This window comes from Pteropus alecto, unplaced genomic scaffold (genome assembly GCF_000325575.1).
Source record: "Pteropus alecto unplaced genomic scaffold, ASM32557v1 scaffold13, whole genome shotgun sequence".
NCBI classification, from domain to species: Eukaryota; Metazoa; Chordata; class Mammalia; order Chiroptera; family Pteropodidae; genus Pteropus; species Pteropus alecto.
The window spans coordinates 2,353,599-2,374,359 of NW_006434373.1; the positions used below are offsets into that span (position 1 = coordinate 2,353,599).

Here is a 20,761-nt window from a genome sequence, read left to right on the forward strand (position 1 = left end):
CACTCCGCTTCCCGCTGCACCGCGCCTGCCGCGACGGGGACCTGGCTGCGCTATGCTCGCTGCTGCAGCAGACGCCGCGCGCCCACCTGGCCGCCGAGGACTCCTTCTATGGCTGGACGCCCGTGCACTGGGCCGCGCACTTCGGCAAGGTGGGCACGGGCACTTTAAGGCGCCATTTTCCACGGCTTTCCTTTGGGGGGTCGGGGAAGATGGGGGATGAGGAGTAGGGGGCGCGGAGCTTGCCGGAAGCACGGGGCGGATGCCAGGTCGTTAGCGACAGTGCCCAGAGGCTTTGGGGCACAAGGGCAGCGATGGGGGCGGTCGGGGCCCCGAGGTGGGCCTGGAGTGTCACGGGAACGCGGGGCGGAAGCGGGCCCGGCGGCGCCCCAAAGGGCCTGGGGCGCATGTGCAGCGGCGCAAGTTTCAAACGGGGGTGGCCTCCCGGAGGCGCCGGCTTCCCTTAGGCGCCGCCCTTGGCCGAGTGAGGATTAGCGCCTGCGGCCGGGCAGGAGGTTTGGGGTCCATCCGGTCGCCTGTGCTGAGAGCCTTGGCCTCCCGCGGCCGGCGGTCTTCAGTGGTGGTGAAGAGACGAGGCCCTCAGGGTGGCGCACGGGCTGCCCGAGTACCACCAATGCCTCGCGGGAAGGCCGCGGGGCGGCGGCGCCCGGGCCCTGTGTAGCTGCGGGGCCTCGGAGGCCTCGCGCTCCCTCTGACGGCCGACACCCAGGGGAGGATTACAGGCGCCGGGAGCGAAGCCGCGCTCAGTGAAGCTTGGTTGGCCCCGTTAACTTCCCTAAGGACAGAGGGTCGCTGGCCCACAGCCGCACCCGTGGGGGCCGCAGGGTATCTGCGCGTCTGCGGCCGTGGAAACCCCTGCCTCCGTGCCTCTACCGAGGGACCCTTCTTTCGCTCTCCCCTACTCCGCGGCGCCGGGGTACGCCCCGGTCCCGCTTGAACGAGCGTGTACACGAATTATCCAGGGATAGCTTCACTGTTAGGTGAATGATGTATTTCAGATGATTTCGGTGGTGGCATAAACTGAATTGTAAAGCACTAGACCGTTGTGTAAGATGAATAGTGACACTTTTTAAAATGCTCTTAGGGGATTTTGTGTAGAATGTTGTCTGTATGCTTCTAAGACTCTCAGCTTGCCCAGATTTAGTAAAATCAGTGATGGTTGTACTGTCTTGGATCTACATTATTGTAAAGATGTTAAATTAGGTAGAACTCTGTCTTTGTGGAGCCATTATAGCCCCCTTCCCTTATCACTTAAAAAAAAAAAAAACTTGAGAAGAACAGTGCTACTTTAAGTTTTTAAAGAATTAGATAACAGTTTCTTCATCTGTGCAGTAAATGAGGTTATTTGATCTAGGAAGAAGTGGGATTCACACGCATTTCAAAAGTGACTAACGATTAAGATTTATATACTAAAATTCAGGAGCGTTTAAAAATGTTTTCCCTCCGAAATGTTGAGATTAGGTTAGAATAAATGTTTTTGCAGAAATATATGCAGGATAACATGAAATCATTTCATTTCAAGAAGATCTGAGCATCTTAATGTTTTTTATCACCAGCTGATGAAGTTGCTTTACTTTGCTCTTCTTGGTGCTGCATTCACAATACAGTTGTATCTTTTAGGAAACAGATAGTGATTCTCTTCATAAAATGGAAAAAATCAGAGGTGTATTTTGTCGAAAGAAATGAAAGGGAGCTATGACATTGGGGGTGGAGCAAGTAAGTTAATCAGCCATGGGCTTTGAAAACCCGTGGCACCAGTCTAAAGGTGTGCCACTATAGTACAGGTCGCTGAAAATGAGCCCCCATGGGAAATCAGTCTCTTAACAAACAAAAGTAAAAGAACCCTCTTTCGTGCCCTTCTTCCACTAGCCTTGAATGTAGAGTTCCCAAAGCAGTCAGTAATCTGAGGCATTATCTCCCTCCTGAGTGCATCTTGCTCTGGTTTAGTTTTACACTAAACTAGGTAATTCAAAGCATTGGTTCTCAACATTTTTTGTCCCTGTGTGTTTTGGGGAAAGACCCTTTGTAACAGGCTAGGTCGGCTTTTTTGAAATGGCTTCCCTGTTGATTCTCATCCTCTCTACCCTGATTGAGAATGGCACAGTATTGTATGACAATCCAGTACACTCTGTAAAATGCTTAAACCTTACTACAAGTGGTCATTTATAATAATTATTTACCAACCCAAGGATGCCTTCAGGTGTCTGTAGGGATTAATAATGGTCATAACTAATTTAAAATGTTTAATGTGGTAAGTTTCATGTTATGTGTGTTTTATGACAGTAAGAATAAAACTGATTTTTGTAAGTCTCTACTTTTATAGAACCTGAGTAGTAGATTAACTTCAGAGTTCAAATGTAACTAGTAGCAATTACTTTTAAGCTGTCAATCGTTACGCCTGTATAGTTTTAGATACAAAAGAGGCCATAGAATACATCCGTTCAGTCTGAGAAAAAGTTGTTAAGGCAGAAATTAGGCCAAGGATTAAGGGCTACAGGTTCCCAATGCAGCACCCCTACCCCCGCCCCTTGCAAACAGCTTCCCTCCTTTTATATACTTTTAAGCCTATATTGTTCTTGTCTGTGCAAGAGCCAACTAGCATTAAGCGTATTTATGAGCTATTACCAGCTTTCAAGCTTGTGTTCCTAAAAATGTGCCAGTTGTGCGCAAGTTACCTAACTTTTTACAAGGCTTATTTGTTCCCGGAGGACTAAACATGATTTAAAATCTTTAATTACACCTTTCTTATACAAGCTGTTTTATGGAATATCTTTCCAGATTTCCGAACCCAATATCCTAAATTGAGCCTAATAGGTAAAGATTTAAGTCCTGGGAGCTCTCAGTTGATTTTAAGATTGTTTTTGGCATGCCAAGTGATTTTCATCCTTGTTTTATTTTTGTTGGATTTAACACCTGTTCATCTTAACACTAGTATTGGCACTTTCGTCGTATACTCAATGCATTGATACTTTATAAAAATACACCAAAGATGTTTATTAGCTGTCAGTCCAGATTCGAGTTCCTTGAAGACAGAGATCATGTTTTAAATCCGTATGCTTCCAGCTGTGAGAGATCCTCTCAAAAATGTTGATTGCAGTGATCTGGCCTTTGCAAGGACTGGCTTAAATTGAAAGAGGATAAAAGACCAGACCGGCGAGTGAGATGGGAATAGAGCTATTTGTTCTTCATTTGAGGTATTCCTTCTGGAAGAGGAGGATTGTTTGCAGTCAGAGCTCTTTCGCTAACAGCACTGTGTTTCGTGGGGAAAACAGGGCAGTCTGAGGTCCAGGATCCACCAGGTGGAACAGTATAAATTTTTGAGAACAGCGTGCCTTCTTGGACAGTGCTTGGCATATATGGTAGGCACTTGATAAATGTTTGTTGCCTGTGCTGAATTCTTTTACCTAGAGGCTAGTATGATGTCGATACCTGGCTGCAGTCATGTTTTGACTCACCTGTCTTAGATGTAGAAGGAGCCATAGAGAGAGGTGCAGAGCTCAGCTATGCTCTAGGCCTTTTTTTGCACTGTATTTTTCCCCCTATACAAATGATTTGAAAAGTCTTAAGTCCTGCCCTTTCAAGACGTCTTTTCCCTAAGAAAATAATCTGGAAGGTGGGCCTCGATTAAGTATTCATCTAATGCTGCATTATATAAAGGTGTAGGGTACAGTTGTGCAGACCACAGAAAACAATCTTTGACTATGAAGAGTTTACTATGGCTACACAAACTTTTTTAACTTACCAATCACTTGAACATTTTTATTCTTTAGAATAGTATGTGAAGGTGGGTAAACCTAGTTTTGATAGAAGTCTGAATAATGCAATCTAATCTTTTGATTTTGTTTTTTTAACTGTAGGAAAATAAAATATTTACATTTGTGTAGTGTTATTCTTTTTGACTTTATATTCCTATGTGCCAACTTTTTATAAGGAAAAATATTCATTTAAATGCCTTTTAAAATTCGTATGGTATTGGGAAGGAATGACTTACTTTGTTCCTTTAAACAAAAAAAAATTAGTAAAAAATGCCACATCTCCACTATAGAATTTAGAATGTGTGTGATATTTAATAGCATACCAATATTTATGCATGTTTCAATACCCCTTCCTGCTCTTTTCAAAGTTGGAGTGCTTAATACAGTTGGTGAGAGCTGGAGCCACACTTGATGTCTCCACTACGCGATATGCACAGACCCCAGCCCACATCGCTGCTTTTGGGGGACATCCTCAGTGCCTCATCTGGTTGATTCAAGCAGGAGCCAGCATTAACAAACTGGTAAGGGAGTGCCACTGATTGACTTGGTTTGTTTTGTTTTCTTTTTCCAGTTATAATTACATGGTGTTGAGTTTTAAGTTGAGGCCTTAGAGTTTGGTATTTTTACCTGTGGGCTAACTGGAATTTATGTTTATTAAATTAACTTGTGGATAATAGGCCCTTCTATATAGCAATGCTTTCTGTATTCTCACCTGTTTTGTGACTTAACTGTGATCCATAGTGACCCAGGGTGATTTGCCCAAGGTTACAGCCGGTAACCAAAGGAGTCTGGCCTTGAGCCCAGATTTCATGACTACCCTGCTCACAGCCACCTTAGCTTCATTTATACCAATTGTGAAAACATATCTATGCTAGCAGAAGAATGGCTATTAAATCATCTCTGGTTAAGTTAGCCTTAGCAGATTCACCAACGTGAGGTAATATTGCTTCAGGTACTAGTTGGGAGTGATGACTAGATGCAGATAAGTAGCCAAGTGTCATGTAGGAAGTGACTACTGGACACAAAATGCAAGGATTTTGTATTTAAGCATACAAACATGAACAAGAGAGTGCCAGTTTTTTTCATGGTGTGTTTTCAGTATTCTTTTCACCCACAAGAAGAGCGCTTAGGGAACTCACTTGCATGGACAGGCATTTGGTTTTAAGACACACTATAGATAATCTGACCTGAGCATCGTCACTAGACTTAGCACCCTGCCCCAGGATTGATTCATCTAAGGCACCTGTGCAGTGAGCTTTGTAGCTCTTCTTTATGGGTTTCATCTTTTCTCTTTGTCCTTCTTCCTGTTTTTATATGCTTTTTCTACTAATAATCATCAAGGACCTATTGTGTGTAAAGGAACTTTATTTTCTCCTTTTGTCTTTCCTAAGATTCATTCCTTGATGATAACCATTGGGAGCCCCTCTCCTAAAGGTAACTCAGCTACTCCACCTACAAAGCAAGTAATTGGTGAAAGGCGTTTTCGCAGTGATTTAACACAGAGATCAGTGGGAAAGGGAAGCGAGGGATAGAAGGGTAATTTGTTCTCCATAATAGGCTTTTAGTAGAGAGAATGGTAAAGGGAGAGTCCTGGATTTTAGGCCTGTTTCTATTAACTAAACTGGAACTCAGGAGGTGATAACAATATTTAGGCTTACCATGCTATTCCTTTCTCTTGTGTCCACGCATGGATACCTTTATGTATACAGACTTCTCTGCAACTTCGTTACTTTTATCCACCTATTCAGGAGTCATAAATCGGCAACTGTTTACCATTATTACATAGGTGTTGTCTGTCTATTTGTCTCATTCTTGGTCCTGCATTCTCCTTTTTCTCCCTTTCTTCTAGTAGTAAGGGCACTGGGGCTTGATTTTATACTCTACTTCATCTCTCTGGCCTTGGGCAAGTCATTTACTTGGTCTCTGGCTCAATCTCCTTAGCAATAAAATAGGGATAATCCATGAATGGCAGTATTTAATATTTAGTATTAATATGGAATTTAAGTACAGAATATTCTGTATGTTAATTTTCATTAAATTGTTACATAGCATCTAATTTTACAGCTAAAGAAATTGTTTAACGCTTCTTTTCAGACCTTTCAAAATCTCGAAGCCCCTTTTTCATGTTTTTAGCAGCTCAGTATTTTCCACAGATGAAAGGTTGGGCTCTACCACCAAGCCCCGCCCCACCCCTCTGCCTGGGCCCTCCTCCCTTTCCCCTGAACTGCTCTGGATAGCACTGTGTGGAAATATCTTCTGAACTCTGCTACCAGGGCAAGAGTCCACAGATCCCACTCTCTTCTCACAGCCCTCCCTGTATTTTAGCTGCTCACCTGGCTCAATATCCCGAAGTACTCTCTTGTACAAGGGTGTTACTTGGTTTCTTAAGCATCCTGGCATTGCTCCTGAATAGATCTCAGTTGGCTGTGGTCTCATGTGCTGAGCTTCAGTCCAAATCTCAGATGTGGTCTTGCTCTATTAGATAATGAAATGATCGGACTGCTGTGACAGGCATCCAGTGACCCCAGAGGTCCCAGTGACCCTTTTGTTGGCTCCCTCAACACAACATAGACAGTTTTTCTCATTTCCCAGATGAATTGTTATAAAGCCAGATCCAGGTTTTTCTTATTCTTTTTTTGTGTGCATGTAATTTTTTTGAACCTAGCATAGCATTTCTTAATACCATTTTGTTAGTTTTAACCCCATCTTCTAGTTTGGGGCATGTTAATTACTAACTATTCTAAGTTCTCGTCAAGTTTAATAGACACTTTCTCTGCCATCTCTACGGTTGGCATAAGGGGTTTCTGAAACTTAGATGTACTGTCTAGAAGCTCCGTGTTCTTAGTTTACACAAAGAGGAAGTGAAGTTAGTTTTCAAGTGACTTATTTTTATAAGTCTATAGTGACTACCCATGAGTATCACTTCTTTGTTTTTGCAAGTCATCTCTTTAACCCCTTCTAGAATTTTGCTGGCATTTGATGTTGCCTTTTTAGTTTCTTATAACTACATTAGAAATAAGATTTTTCTTAAAATTCAAGATGATTTGTCTGTCTTTGGATTTCTGGTAATCTCTCCCCACTTTCTTTTATTCCTCAGTTTGCCAACAATAGTTCTAGAATCATACTACAAACTATTTGGTATTTTTGAAATGTTACTGATCTTGAGATGTGAGTAACCTTAAAATGGCTCTTTACTCTTATTCTCTTGGCTGCAGTTTTCTTCAAATAGCATTTATTCTGCCTTTCCCAGCTTAAATCAGCAACCTTTTTTCTTATTCCAAAGATAGCTTTTTGTTTTTTGGGTTTGTTTTTTGTTTTGCAAAACCTCATTGAAATCTCAGTTCTTCTACTTTTCCTGTAGAAAATTATATGTAATTTTTATTTGTCCTTACTATGTACCTCCTCTGTCCTCTCCCCCATTTTGGGGGAGGCTCAGAGGATAGGTTTTTGTTGGGTTTTTTTGTTTGTTTGTTTTTTAAATCAGAGTTCACTAGTTAGTTCCCTGAATAGCCACATGATTTTCTGTGTTTCTTTCTTTACAAATAGGATTATTCTGTTTAGAGCTTTACATCACTTTAGAGCACTTTTAAATGTACACACTTTTCCCTCCATTAAGCAGTCAGGTCTTTAATATTATATTTTTTTCTGTAAGGTAATCTATCACTCTTTTTACTTTAGTCCTCACTTCAGTTTTTCCCCATGTGAGTAAATATGCATTAGTGAAGCTTGAATATAGACTAAATATATGAACGAATTGTTTTCTAAGTACCACACACTTTGCGCTGTTACCTCACTCCTGCTTTATATCTTTATCCCTTAATTATGTCGTAGTCTTCTGCCAATTTCAGCTTCAGTGACGATTGATTCAGGAACTGTTGCTGCTTAGCCACTTGGAATTTCCCAGGCAGAAAGTCTTAAATCAATTTTCTAGCAGAAATGACTTCCTTCTCTTGATTGCTCTATCTTTCTTTACCTCTTACTTACCTGAGAGCCTATGAATGAAATTGTATTTCAGATTTTTCTCTATTCAAGAAGTGTAAGCTAATTCATCTCTTTTTTTTTTGGATGATTGCATTAGTCTTCATAGTCGTTTCCTTGAGTCTGCTGACTTCCTCTGCCTCCTAGCCATCTGGAATGTACATGCTATCACTACTGTAGAGGCCTCATGATTTTTTGTTCTTGACCTAAGAATTCAGGAGAATGTACCCCTTCCCTGGTCTGTTTTTATTTTCTCTTCATGTCACATTTCTTCATATTCTACTTCAAATTTGGTTCACCACATTGTTTTATTTCAAAGATGAATGCCGTGGTGCATGGTCTGTGTTAATTATGTTACTTTAAAATGTGGAAGTCTTACTGGATCTGAATATTTGTGCGTGTCGCTTTTTGTCGTTTCAGGACTGTGAGGGCGAGACTCCCATTCACAAGGCAGCTCGCTCTGGGAGCCTAGACTGCATCAGTGCCCTGGTGGCTAATGGGGCTCACATCGAGTAAGTGTCTTTGTTTATTTTTCCCAACCAAAATGTCTTCAAGGGCGTTGTGTTTAGAGACAGTATTTAGAGCAAGCAAAAGTCTTGAATTGTGTTTTTAGTATTAGTAATGTAATTTTGCTTTTTAGATCAGGTGGTGGTAGTGAGCAAAATTATGAGTTAAATTGACCACTAGCAGAAAGGGCTTTAATTTCATAGCGCTGTCAGAATTCTTGCCATGAGAGAGAGCATGGAAAGAACATTTAACTAATTAAATTTGGAGGCTTGCAATGTTGACTTTGCCACTTAACTAGTTCTATCACCTTGGACAAGTCTTTACTTTTCTTTGCCAAATTGTAATTTTAAAACGAGGGCCTTGGATTAGAATATTTTTCAGGCCTCTCTGGCTCAAAAAATTCTTGCAGACAATTAGCTTTTCTAAATTTTTATCTCATCTTTTAGCAGATGTGAGAACATTAATTTTTAAAGCCTGTTATGACTTTTAATGATTTATTGTAGCTCTTTATAAAATATAACTATATACATTAAAGACTTCAAACTCTCTCTGAGCTTTTGATACTATTGGCATTATTTTAGCATGTCCTTGTTTTAGCCCAATATATCAACTAGCTTATTTGTGATTTGCTAGAATAATATTAATATTTAAGTGTTTTAATTTTACAGTGTCATTTTGTATGTAAATCATTAGCTAGCCATGACATTATACATTTGTTTTAGGTATTAAATTCATTTGTATTAACTTTCTGTTAAAGATTTATATTATGAAAATTTTTCTTCTGCAGTTCACAGCATTAACAAAATGGATGCGGTTATCACCCTTAAATGTTGAGTGTAAGCTATAGAGCTGTAATAACCAAAATAACTATAATATTAGCTTTTTTGTTTTACCTTGGGTATCTTGATTATTTCATAAAAATTAATTTCAGACCACTTTATTCTAATTGGAAATGTGAAATTTTAGACTTTGGGAGAAATAAAACCCACAAAACTAACTTAGTTTAACCCTTTGGTTTCCACTTCATTGTTTTGACTCTGTATTATAATAAATATTGCAAATAGGTCCTGGACAGCAAAACCATATAGATTAATACAAGGCCTGTCTAATACCTGGGGCTGTCATTAGGCTCTTAGTATCAGAGCTATTTCATTAAATATTATTGTTAGGATTAGTCAGTAGTTTGGGCTTGGATCATTTACTTATATAGTGATTTAGTATTATAAATATCTGTATTAACTGTTACATTGCAGGGAACCTTGTGACTTCATTGTAGTTGTGACTTAAGGTAATGTAAAAACAATTGAATGTATATTATACAGTGTTAAAAAACATCGAGATGATTCTCAATGAATTGCTTTAAAGCAAAGATATATATGCAGTTTTCTTAGCTGTATTTAGATTAAAAACTCAAATTTTTAATAAGCTGATTATAAAATACAGAGTCATATAAAATGATTAAATTGCTTAATTGTCATTTATTGAAATAATAATTAGAAGTTGATCTTTTTTAATGACTTATTTTTCTAAACAATACTCTTAATTGGTCCTGAACATTTTATTACTAAGATGTTAGTTTTATTCATTTTAATGGATAGCTTAATCCTCTAAAGCCAATAAATATCTATTGCTATGTCCTTTTAATAGGTGTCTTATTAAAATGAGATCATTTTATTTACAATTCTGTCCTTGGTTACAGGACCCTCGAGTGTCTCTTTTCCACCAAGTGTGACTGAGCATGGCCTCGAGTGCCAGTTTGTTTTTCCTTCTCAGTATAGAGCCACTCCCTCGAGACCCTGCATTATGGTGATTTCCCTTGACTGAACTCTCAGATATTTTTAGAAGAAATAGCCTGAGCCACCTCGCCAAAAGCGACTCTTAAAATTATGTCTTTGGCCTGGAGTTAGAGCACAAGTGATCGTTATTTATTGCAATTGTAAATGGGGTTATTTAGATTTAACATCTAGATAAAATGTCAGTTTTGCCAGTAAGCTAAATTGTAAATTGCTTTTGATATCTGTTCTGCACATTTTTATAGTTTAACAGTTTTGGACTACCAACAAATAGTTCAATTCCCCCAAATTATGATACTTAGATCTATTTTACTGTTTGCGATAATGCTGCTCATATGGTAAAGTGTAGTCCTAGCAAATAAAATGCTTTTTTCTTTAAGAAGATCAAGGAGCATATAATTAATTTAAAGTTACTTATTTTTTTTCCGGTTCAAAATGGGCCAGATTATTCATTCTTCATATTACATGTTATAATACTTAGGAGATAATATGAATTTTCTTTTCCTGTGAATAGATTAAAAACTGTCTCAAACCAGTATTTTATCACACTTGGCGGTATTGAATAATTTTGTTATTAATTCCTACTTTGCCTTTTGTATATCCTCTGCATAAAGTGGCCAAAGTCTTAAGTTGCTGCTTTTTGGTCATTGGGTAGATAATGGTGAAGGCAAGTGCACCACACATCTGTGGCTAGAATGGTTTGTTATATAACTAACTTGTCAATGTAGGCTGCATCTGTAAGATAACGCATGTCAACTGCTGTGCATCGTATTACATTTTCTAGCACCACACGTGAGTATATTAATGGAGTTTCTTTTTCTTTTCTTACTTTACATCTTAAGTTTTGGTGCCAAGTTTTCTTTTCCATGTGAAGTTTTGTTTCTACTTATATGATGATCATTATTATATACCATTGTTTACATCTAAAAAGAAAAGTACACAGGATTAAATGTCAGTTTTGTGACCTTTACTTTATACTTTAAGTGTTTGTATACTTTAAATTATCTAAACCTCTATAGTTGCTTCTCATTCTCATTTTTTCTCAAATATGTCAAGTGTAGAGCTTTCATTAAGTTAAATTGTCATCATCAGTTTTGCTTGTATGGCAATTCAGTTTTTCATTGTAGCAAACACTTGCTGTTTGTTTCACACTTAGGATTTTTGATTGGAAGAAGGGCATATACTAACATGGAAAAATTGCCTCTTTTTTTTTTGCTTGGTCAAATTAGTACCAATGTACGATTGTCTTAATGTGATTTTGGGGAAAAACCTCTTGAAGACTTGCTATCTGCTTGTAATTAAGACATTTTTACTACTAACATCGTAAAGTGCAGATTTCAAGCCTTGGATTATCTTTACTTTTGAGTATTTGGGGATATTTTAGCACCAATTAATTTTGGTTACTTTGTTTTTTGTTTTTTGTTTTTTGTTTTTTTTGAGAGAGATTAAAGTGTAGCATGTTTCCATATCAACCAGAAATTAAGGTAGCTTTTTTTATGCCTTGGAGTTAAAGTCAAGGGATTTAGAGTGAAACCAGAATTACTTGCACCTGAGACAAATTTGCTAGTCCATTTTAATAATCACATATAGGTACCAGTGTTTAGATTACAACAAAGTCTCATAGCTTTCTATAGGAGAGCATTTCTGTAGAAGTCATTAATTCTGTGGTAACCAGATCTTCTAATGGGCTACATATATTTTAACTTAATTGTTTTTATCCCAAGAGGAACTTAATTATGATAACCAGCAAGCTGGAGAAGCATCTATAGCCTTATATAAACAAGTTCAATGACTCACTCTAAAATAATCTTTCTTGCCTAATTTAGAAAACAGGCACACTTGGCTATAATAACAAAAGTCTAAATGTGATCTTAATAGACGTTTTAATGTTGCAAAAATATATTGATTGCTTTTAGGAATTTTTAGGAATTTTTCGTTGAAATGGAGTTGGTTTAGTTTGGTTCATAACTGGTGGCCATATTTTATGACCCATCTTTATTCGTTTACCCATAGAGTCGTGTCGAAGCAAAATTTCATTAGGGCAAATCATGTAATGAGTATATTTTTAATATTAGTGCAGGAAGTTTGTTTCAACCTTTGCCCTTGACAAAATGTAACTCAGATTTACTTTCTTAGCCATTCATTCATGTTTGAAATTCGTGGTTTCTTTTCATTTGTTCACTTTTTTACCCTTCAGAATAATAGTCCAGCTATAAAATTTATTAGAATTATAACTGAATTAGTAGTTTCTGATCTTGTAACCTGTGCATTCCAGTCATCCTTATTACCTCCTAGTGTTGCCTCCCTTACCTAATTGTCACTGTGGCAAACTTGTCTGATCCTGCTATTTCCTGACTCTTTTCTTTTATTCTTTTATTAGAGTGTTAAAGCAAGATGGAGGAATTACTTCCTGAGATAGCTATTAAAGTTCTGCTGCTGGGCAGGAGCAGATGGTGGACTGATGATATTCTAGAGTTGTTGATAGATTTAATTTAGAATTTGATTATTTTTCATGCTTGAATAACGTACAGATTTTAATATTTGTTTAACCACTGCCTTTTTTTTTTTTTTTTTTTTTTAACAATTTGTTTTACCCTGCCTTTTTTTTTTTTTTTTTTTTTTTTTGGTAAATAGTGCTTTCAAATAAAACCTGTGATTTCTAAATCCAGATTTAGTGGGAACCTGTTAAGTATTTCATCAGACTATTTGAATGATGCTTTTATATTTTAATGTATACAAACATAATTGGGGTTCAGTCGCAATGTAAAACTGTCCTCACTGATGTTGAACTTGAAATGAAAACTTGGCACCAAATTTATTCAGGTAGAAACTTTAAAAAATAGTTTCTTCCTATTGTTACCTAATGAATATATTTAAGAAAGCCTTCATAATTATTTAAGAGTTTGGATACCAAAGGGTTAAAAATACACGTTTTTCTTTTACCGAAGAAATTTTAGATGTTTGCTAATGTTTTGTTTGTACAAATGGACATTTAGTAATGTTTTTTTATCTTTTTTTTTTTTTTTTTTTAATGATTCCATGTATTTGCTTATTCCCATCTAGGAATAGTTACTAATGTTCAGCATACCAAATTTTAAAGTAACCAGAATCGTGAGTTAATGGTTTTTAGTCCATACTGTTAAATTTTGTTGAAATATTGACATAATTAAATTGGCTTCATGCTAAAAATTAAGGCAGTGTTTTAGAGCAATAGCTCTTGGTCAAGGAGGTCACATGACAATGGCTTATGCTCAATAAATGTGCTTCTGCACCTCATGTATGTATATGTATTTTTAATCCAAATGTTGCCTGCAAATATGTGATCCCTTATTATTTAAGTTTCCTGTTTTATGAACCATTGCCCGTTTTAAATCACACAGAAGATTCTGAATCTGTAAAAACTACACATGTCAATGTTTTACAGCTACGTAATTCGAATTGACTTGATTTTTTCAAGTAATCCTAGAAAGGGGGAGCATTCCATATAGAAACTGCTGAAACTGCCACAGGTGCTTCTCCGAAAACCTTACAGTTGTGGCATTGAATGTTCAGTATGGCTTCCTTTCTTCACACGAGGCATACTGTTGAGGTATTTGTTGCGGTGATTGGTTTTAATGCTAATCTAGGAATTCAGATATAGATTCTTTAGATTTGCATGCTTTGTTTACCCTAATTTATGATATCTACCTTTTATTTGTAAACTAACAATAGTTAAGTTGAGATCAGAATTTTAACAGAGATATTATTTATATTAAAATTGTGATTATCTTTTATTGTCACATGGCATTAACAAAAAGAAAAAACATCCTGAAGGTGATGTGACAACTCAGATTCTAAAAATTATATTTCAGGTATTTCCTGATCCGTGGTTTTTCAAATTAAAAAAAAATTCGTTCTTATTAGAATGGCTTTTCATATATTTGAATGCTGTGACCCTATAAGTGGAAAATAGATGGGGATTGGCTGACAGAAGAATGGAGTATTGAAGTTCTTTGGGGAGACATTCTTAGGAATAATAAATTTTAATATTCAGAATTTCACTACAGAAACAAATCTATTCAGAATTTTATTACAGAAAGTAAAGTACATAGGCATTTATATTTTAACTTTAGTAAAGTTTAAAAAATACCAGTTTGATTTATTTTGCCAGTTGTTCAGCAGAACAGATAATTCATCGTAAAGACTTAAAGCCTTCCATGTTTTCATATTCCAATTTTGAAAGAATAGTAGGAACTATTGGGAGAAAATGGATGGTCTGTTCAAAGATGACTTTTCATGTCGTTGACTTTTACAGGACCTAGAACCTACAGAAATAAACACAGTCATAGCTTCCATAATGAATTGTAGCAAATTAATATTACCAGTCATGTCAACTTTCTTTTAAAGAAAATCAGTTCTAAAACTTAAGCAAACTAGACCCCATTTGAACACCCAAGTTGACTGATGTCTAATTTTTTAAAACCTCTGCCCATTTTCAAAGATTTTTAAAGTGGATATTGGGACCAGAGAGGGTAAACTAAAGCTTTAGAATGGCCTAATATGGGACCTCTCTTGGTCCATACATGGGGAGTTTTCAGAAATGGACAAAGGAAAATTTTACATCAGGCATGGTTTATGATTGCCCAAGTGCATCAAACTGAAGACACTAAATTCAAAAGCATATGTTTTTAAAATATTTAGTCTAAAAATAATATCCACACTTTGATTACTACTCCAGTTTTCACGCAAAATATAGTTTTTGAGAGTAATTTTGAACATTTTCTTCCAGATACTGTAAATTTCCCTTTGGACTAGTGTGTATAATGACTAGTTCAGAGTAACTTTTGTCTTTACCAGCACCTTACTTGAGGTCGATAGAAGAGGCCAGCAGTTAGTGCACTGTGGCCATATCACACACACAGTAAATGAATAGCTATTGATCAAAGGGTGAAGGCTTAACTATTTAAAAAGTACTATAACAGAACAAACTACCACATTTGAATGTGAAGTTACCATAGAACCTGTAAATCCTGTCACACTTACGTGCCAGACGCCTATTGAATTTTAGGAAAAAAACGGAGGGTAGCTTAGGTTTAATGTCTACTTAAACTTGGAACACCAGATAGATTTTGAAAGTTATAAATCTATGTACATTTTAACTAGAACTACTGTTTCAACTTAGTTAAAACAAAATTAAAATCAAAATTGGAACATGCTTAACATGCTTATATGGAAAAAGAATTTAAAGACCCCAGTCTCTTGTTAAAAATTAGTGTTTTGAGAATGGTACCATTTAATAATTATTCTGGTTTTTACTTGGAACCCCATGTGATTTTCAGCCTCTATATATAGTACATTCGAAAATCCTCTCTACTTATTAAATATTAAAAAGTGGTTTAAGGAATTAACACCTTAAGGACTGTTTTCAGTATATTCATATTAACACATTGCCTTATTCAGTTGTAAGACACTTAGAACTTTTAACAGAAAACACTTAAATGGAATAGGAATCATTGCATTCTTCATGTTCTCTCGAGGTCTTTTATTTTACATTCTTCTAAAGTTTACCCTTAGATATTTTTCTTGGTATTTAACATTTTGCAATTTAACAGATTGTCAGCTTTTTAAAAATTATTATTTTTTTGTTTGTATTGAATAGTGCATAAAATTACTAATTAGAAAGATTGTTTTCAGCAACCCATAGATATATTATTAAGAGTAGAGGACTAGTTACCAATATTGTCCATTGGTTGAATGTTACTCAACAGATCCAGCTTGCTGCTTGTTTTTGAACAACCCATAAACTAAGAATGATTTTTACATTTTTAAATGGTTGAACAAAAATCAAAAGAATATTTCATGACATAAAATTGTATGAGATTCTAATTTCAGTGCTCATAAAAAAGGTTTGTTAGTAGCCAGGCTTAATTGTTTACATATTATCTGAGGCTGCTTTCAGGCTACGGTGACGGAGTGGAGTAGTTGTCATTGAGGCTGGCCTGTAAGGCCTAAAAGATTTACTTTCTAGCCCTTTACAGAAAAGGTGCCTACCCTTGGATTAGATGGTCCCTAACATTCCTTTCTGACCAGTTTCTGTAATGTGCACTCTGTGATTGAGCAGCCACTTGTACATTTTTAAATGTGAGCGGAACAGAATTAGAAGTTAAACATCTCACAGAGGTAGAGAATGGAGTAATGAATGTAGGTAAGTAAGAGTAATTCTTCAACAGTCATACTATGTCCTAGATTCTGAGTTCTAGTCCCCCAAAATTATGTGAGGAACCAGTAGAAATTTGGTTTGACTTGTGATTGTTTGCTCTTACTTGCTTGGTCCATACGTGGGGAGTACATAGCTTGAGTTGACTATAGTTCTTTTGAGTTTTGAAGGTAATGCCTTGCAAAACCTGGGCACTTCTTTGTAAGTTTAGTGATGTGCAAGTGTTTGCCTGCTTTTGGTAGAGGGGGAGGCAGGGCAAGGAGACATTGGCAGTATTATTATCTTATGTCTATACTTATGTTCTGAGTCTTCATCTTTTCAGATTTAGAAGAGTTAGATTTAATTTTTATGTGGCAACTTCCACATTCTTGACAGAGTAGACCTTTTTGGACCATTTTCACTTGTGATATCTTCTGAAAATGAAATATACCATTTAAAAATCATCCAGCTATACATTTCACTTGAATCTTACATTTGAACAACATGTTGATATTAAAAATTAAGAATATGATCATTTCGTATACATATAATTTGCTCTATCGAAACTTTGGTGTTTCCTTTCCATTTAATTTATAAAAAATGTTAAGAAATTCTAGAATAATATTTATCAGAATTCACAGCCATAAGGTAAAAGAAAAATGTCAACTTCAATCCCTAGTAGTCATGCATCCAGCTGCCTTATATGTTTAAGGAAATATTGGTTTTGTGATTCTCAAGTCTTGTTTCTCCTATATCTGATCAAATTGAGTTTGAGCTTTCTTCGAAATGTATAATACATTTATCTCATGCTTTTAAGATGTGAAGTCATGTTTAGTGATTGTCCAAAAATACGTAGGTTATTCATTTCTGAGATTAGAGCTTTATGAGTGTGATGGCTGGAAATATGAATTCCAGGCTTATTGTTATCTTTAAAATGAAAAACCCTTTTGTCCCTGCTTCCATAGTTTCCATTCTGAAATGTCTTTCTTTTTTCCCATTCACATTAACCTAGGGAAACAAGTATCAAAGGTTCTGTATTGGTCATTTCACTGACACAAAATAAGGCTTGTATTTGATCATACCTTTACTCTGTCCGCAGCATAGCTTGCTGAGTAGGTATGGGAGGTGTCTTTGTTTAGTACTTCTCCAATTTCAGTTTATCAACCTGTAGCTAACAACCCGTTTTGCCTTTTTTATAGATTTATTTCACAGAGCAGTGTATTTTCTTCCAGGGAAACTTCAACATGGAGTTGCTTTTCTCTAAATTGTTGTTTCCTAATTAAGGTTTATAAGCTTAACTGGTTGTTATATTCATCTTATTCAGATCTTTCACTTATATTCTGCCACCACTTCCTCCTTTAATCTGAATCTCAGCTACTGTAGAAGACATCAGATCTTGACTTGTTAGTGTTACTAGCCATGTGAAATGTTGATTCTTTTCAGTGGTAGGCCTAGGGCATGAGTTCCTAGGACAGTATTAGAAGGTTTTTACAGGAAACATCCACTCAAATACTCTAGAAGGCCAAAATGTAATATTCCTGCAAGTTTTCCTACGTAAGGCCAAAAAATCAAACCAAAAAAACCCTCAACTTTTCAGATCTCCAGTCTGATGATAAATTTTAATGTCAGGACATCCTTCTAAACTTCCACTTATAGTGTCACATAAGCATAAAATCTGGCTTATCAGTAAGCCAGTTACCTTTGTTTTTAGGAAACCAATTGTTCTGAATGCCATGGACAATTTCAGTACATGTTTGTTTGTTAATGATTTTACTCAAGCTAAAGGAATGAATTATTAAAATTAAGTGCAGATATTATAGAATTCAGATTAAGTCTGAAGTTAGCATAAATTTAGGTTCTTCAGACTAACAAAAAATGATTTTCAGAAGTTAAATAGGAAGATGCCTTTTTTAAAGTTTAGTATATTGATTTTTAAATTACTATCTCCCAAATCTTGCTTAGTAATCAAATGTGCATAAGAAGTTAGTTACAGAGCTAGGATGAGTAACTCCTTCTTTAATGAAGACTTGCTGTAAACCTGTATACTCTTTCATAACACCTTCAGATAGCTAGTCAGTTCAGCAAGACCAGATGAAAATGCTAATGAGATGTAATTCAGTGTTTTTGTGTCGTACAGCCTGAGAAATGCCAGTGGCCTGACAGCAGCAGACATTGCTCAAACCCAGGGTTTCCAAGAATGTACCCAGTTTCTCTTGAACCTCCAGAATTGTCATCTGAATCGTTTCTATAATAATGGCACCTTAAATGGTGGCCATCAGAATATATTTCCTAGTCATGTTAGTGTGGGAACAAATCGCAAGAGATGCTTGGAAGATTCGGAACCCTTTGGCGTGAAGAAAGCTAGAACCGAAGGTGAGACCACATTGTGGGCGGGAAAGAGCAGACTTGTTTCCCTCCTTTAACGTGTTTTCTTTTTTATGGCTGAAAGCACCTTCAAGATGAGACCTTCACTTAAGGTGTTACTGTGCCCGGAGGATTCTGGTGCAGTGATGGTGGAGTTTTTCCTGTGTTGCCACTTTGAAGATTGGCCATTTAACAAAAGGGGAGGATATAAGAGGGCAGTGTTGACAGCTCAAATGTTAATGTGTATATATAACTTTTCTGCACACCCAGGTTTACCTGCCGTGAATTTGAAAGATTTTTCTTGTTTATTGTACCTGTTCGAAATACAACTATTAAAAAAAAAAATCTGCCACTGTGCCTGATTTTTTTTGTTTCCTATAAATTTTTCTGAGCTTACAACAATTGTTGGTCTGGTGGTAAAACAGTTTCAAATTCGAGAACATAGATGTTTGCTGTACTATTCCACTTGCACTGTGATTTGGCCTCAGCTGGTCTCTACCCCACAGTGTAATATGTGAGTTTGTCACGAGATCTGGTGTCAGTTTGACATTGAGGACTTAAGTCTCTAAGGTAAGTTACTTAAGTTTTAAGCGTTCTTGCGCATTTTTATCTTTAGTTTTGGAGTTTGGAAATCAGAATCAGCTAGTCACTCTTTAAGTTGAAAAACCTCCTTTAATCTAGAGGGAAAAATTACATGTCCATATAAAATATCTTAGTCAGAAGACATATTAATAGCTTGGCAGAAATATTTAGTGAACTTAGAGAAGTTTAGAGATGACAGTGAAAAGTAATCACTGAAATTATGCACTTGGATAAGATTTGCTGAAATTAAAAAGTTGTACCCTTTGGCTTAAAAAGAAAAATCAACCATGTAAGTATAGCATGAGAAAACCCTGACTGGATAGAGGTTTTAGTTGACCTTAAATTTAGTATAGGTCAACATTACTTTCTTTCTAGTACGTTGTCTACTTTTAATGATAGTATGTGCAAATGAAAAGGTTTTTTTCTATGATGTTAATAAAAATTGTATTATCACGGCTTTAAAAATCTTGGTCACCATAAAAACTTTTGATTATATGACTTTTTATAGAAATGAATGTCCAAACTTAAATGTAATACTTTACCAAATTCATAGCTTTTATAAGTTAGAGGCCTAATAACCTAGACAGATGTAATAATAATCATAAGCTCAACATAGGGGGTTTGTCTAACCTTCCAAAATGGTGTTTTTAAATGGTGAAGTATTGCTCAGCATTGCCATTTATTTGTAACATATTTGAATGTGTTTTTTTCCTAATGTATTTTAAAAGCCCTTTAAGGGCATCCACCTTTTACAAATAGTCTTTTTTGTTTATTTAATGTCCGGTTAATATTTGGGAATGGTATTAAGTGTTAGCTTTGTGTGCCCTCATGCAAGGATACATCTGTGTCCATGTATATAGGTTTGTAGGGTAAATCTTAAATCTGTGTTTTGTTTTGTTTTTTAAAGGATTGCCACTTAGCGTTCTAATAAGACTAAGAAATGTACCTAAAGAGTTTTTAAAACTAGTTTCTGAAGATTTCACGGTCAGCTGAATTGGCCACTATCTCATTATATTAAGTGTCCTGAAAAGCCTTTCCAAGGATTCCTGAAACTTGAATTTTTTCCTAATCCTGTTACTATACAAATTTGATTTGAAGCATCATGCAGATTTTTAAGGGATTTTATTTTCCTCCTCCAGAAAGGGTTCATTTTGGTTGACCAGGGTTAGAGATTCACATTTTACATAAACTCACTGTGCAGTTTCCATTCCTAATGCTCAGCCTGAGGATGCCAGTTCAGAATGTGGTTGAAGCCTGGCCTCCATTTAAGTTTGCAGGTAGTAATCATACAAATCTAAAGTTGAGCACTGTTCCACATGTACATGAAGTGATAATATCACGTCACCATCACAGGAGAAATCTTTACTTGACACCAGATGCACCTTCGCAGCTCTTCTTCCAGTGTTCATTTGTCTGCTGAGGGTTATTTTAATTATTTACTCTCTAAACTTTGTAATACTCCAGTCCTCAAGGTGTAGTGGTAATCCTAAGATTGTCTCATGTGTCACTTCAGAGTCTGTGTATAAGTTTATATTTGTAAGCATAGATGGGTGTCTTCATCACACCCCCAGACCTGCTACCACTCTTTC

The 20,761-nt window shown here is 36.4% G+C and overlaps 1 protein-coding gene across 1 annotated transcript in view; it reads left to right on the top strand.

Moving 5' to 3' along the window:
* ANKRD10 (ankyrin repeat domain 10) overlaps window positions 1-20,761 on the top strand; it is a 49,017-nt gene that overhangs the window by 17,131 nt on the left and 11,125 nt on the right. The window contains exons 3-6 of the mRNA XM_015587329.1: window positions 4-149; window positions 4,142-4,294; window positions 8,172-8,263; window positions 18,364-18,599. Of these exons, the coding sequence (XP_015442815.1) occupies window positions 4-149; window positions 4,142-4,294; window positions 8,172-8,263; window positions 18,364-18,599 (627 nt within the window). The remainder of the gene's footprint in view (window positions 1-3; window positions 150-4,141; window positions 4,295-8,171; window positions 8,264-18,363; window positions 18,600-20,761) is intronic.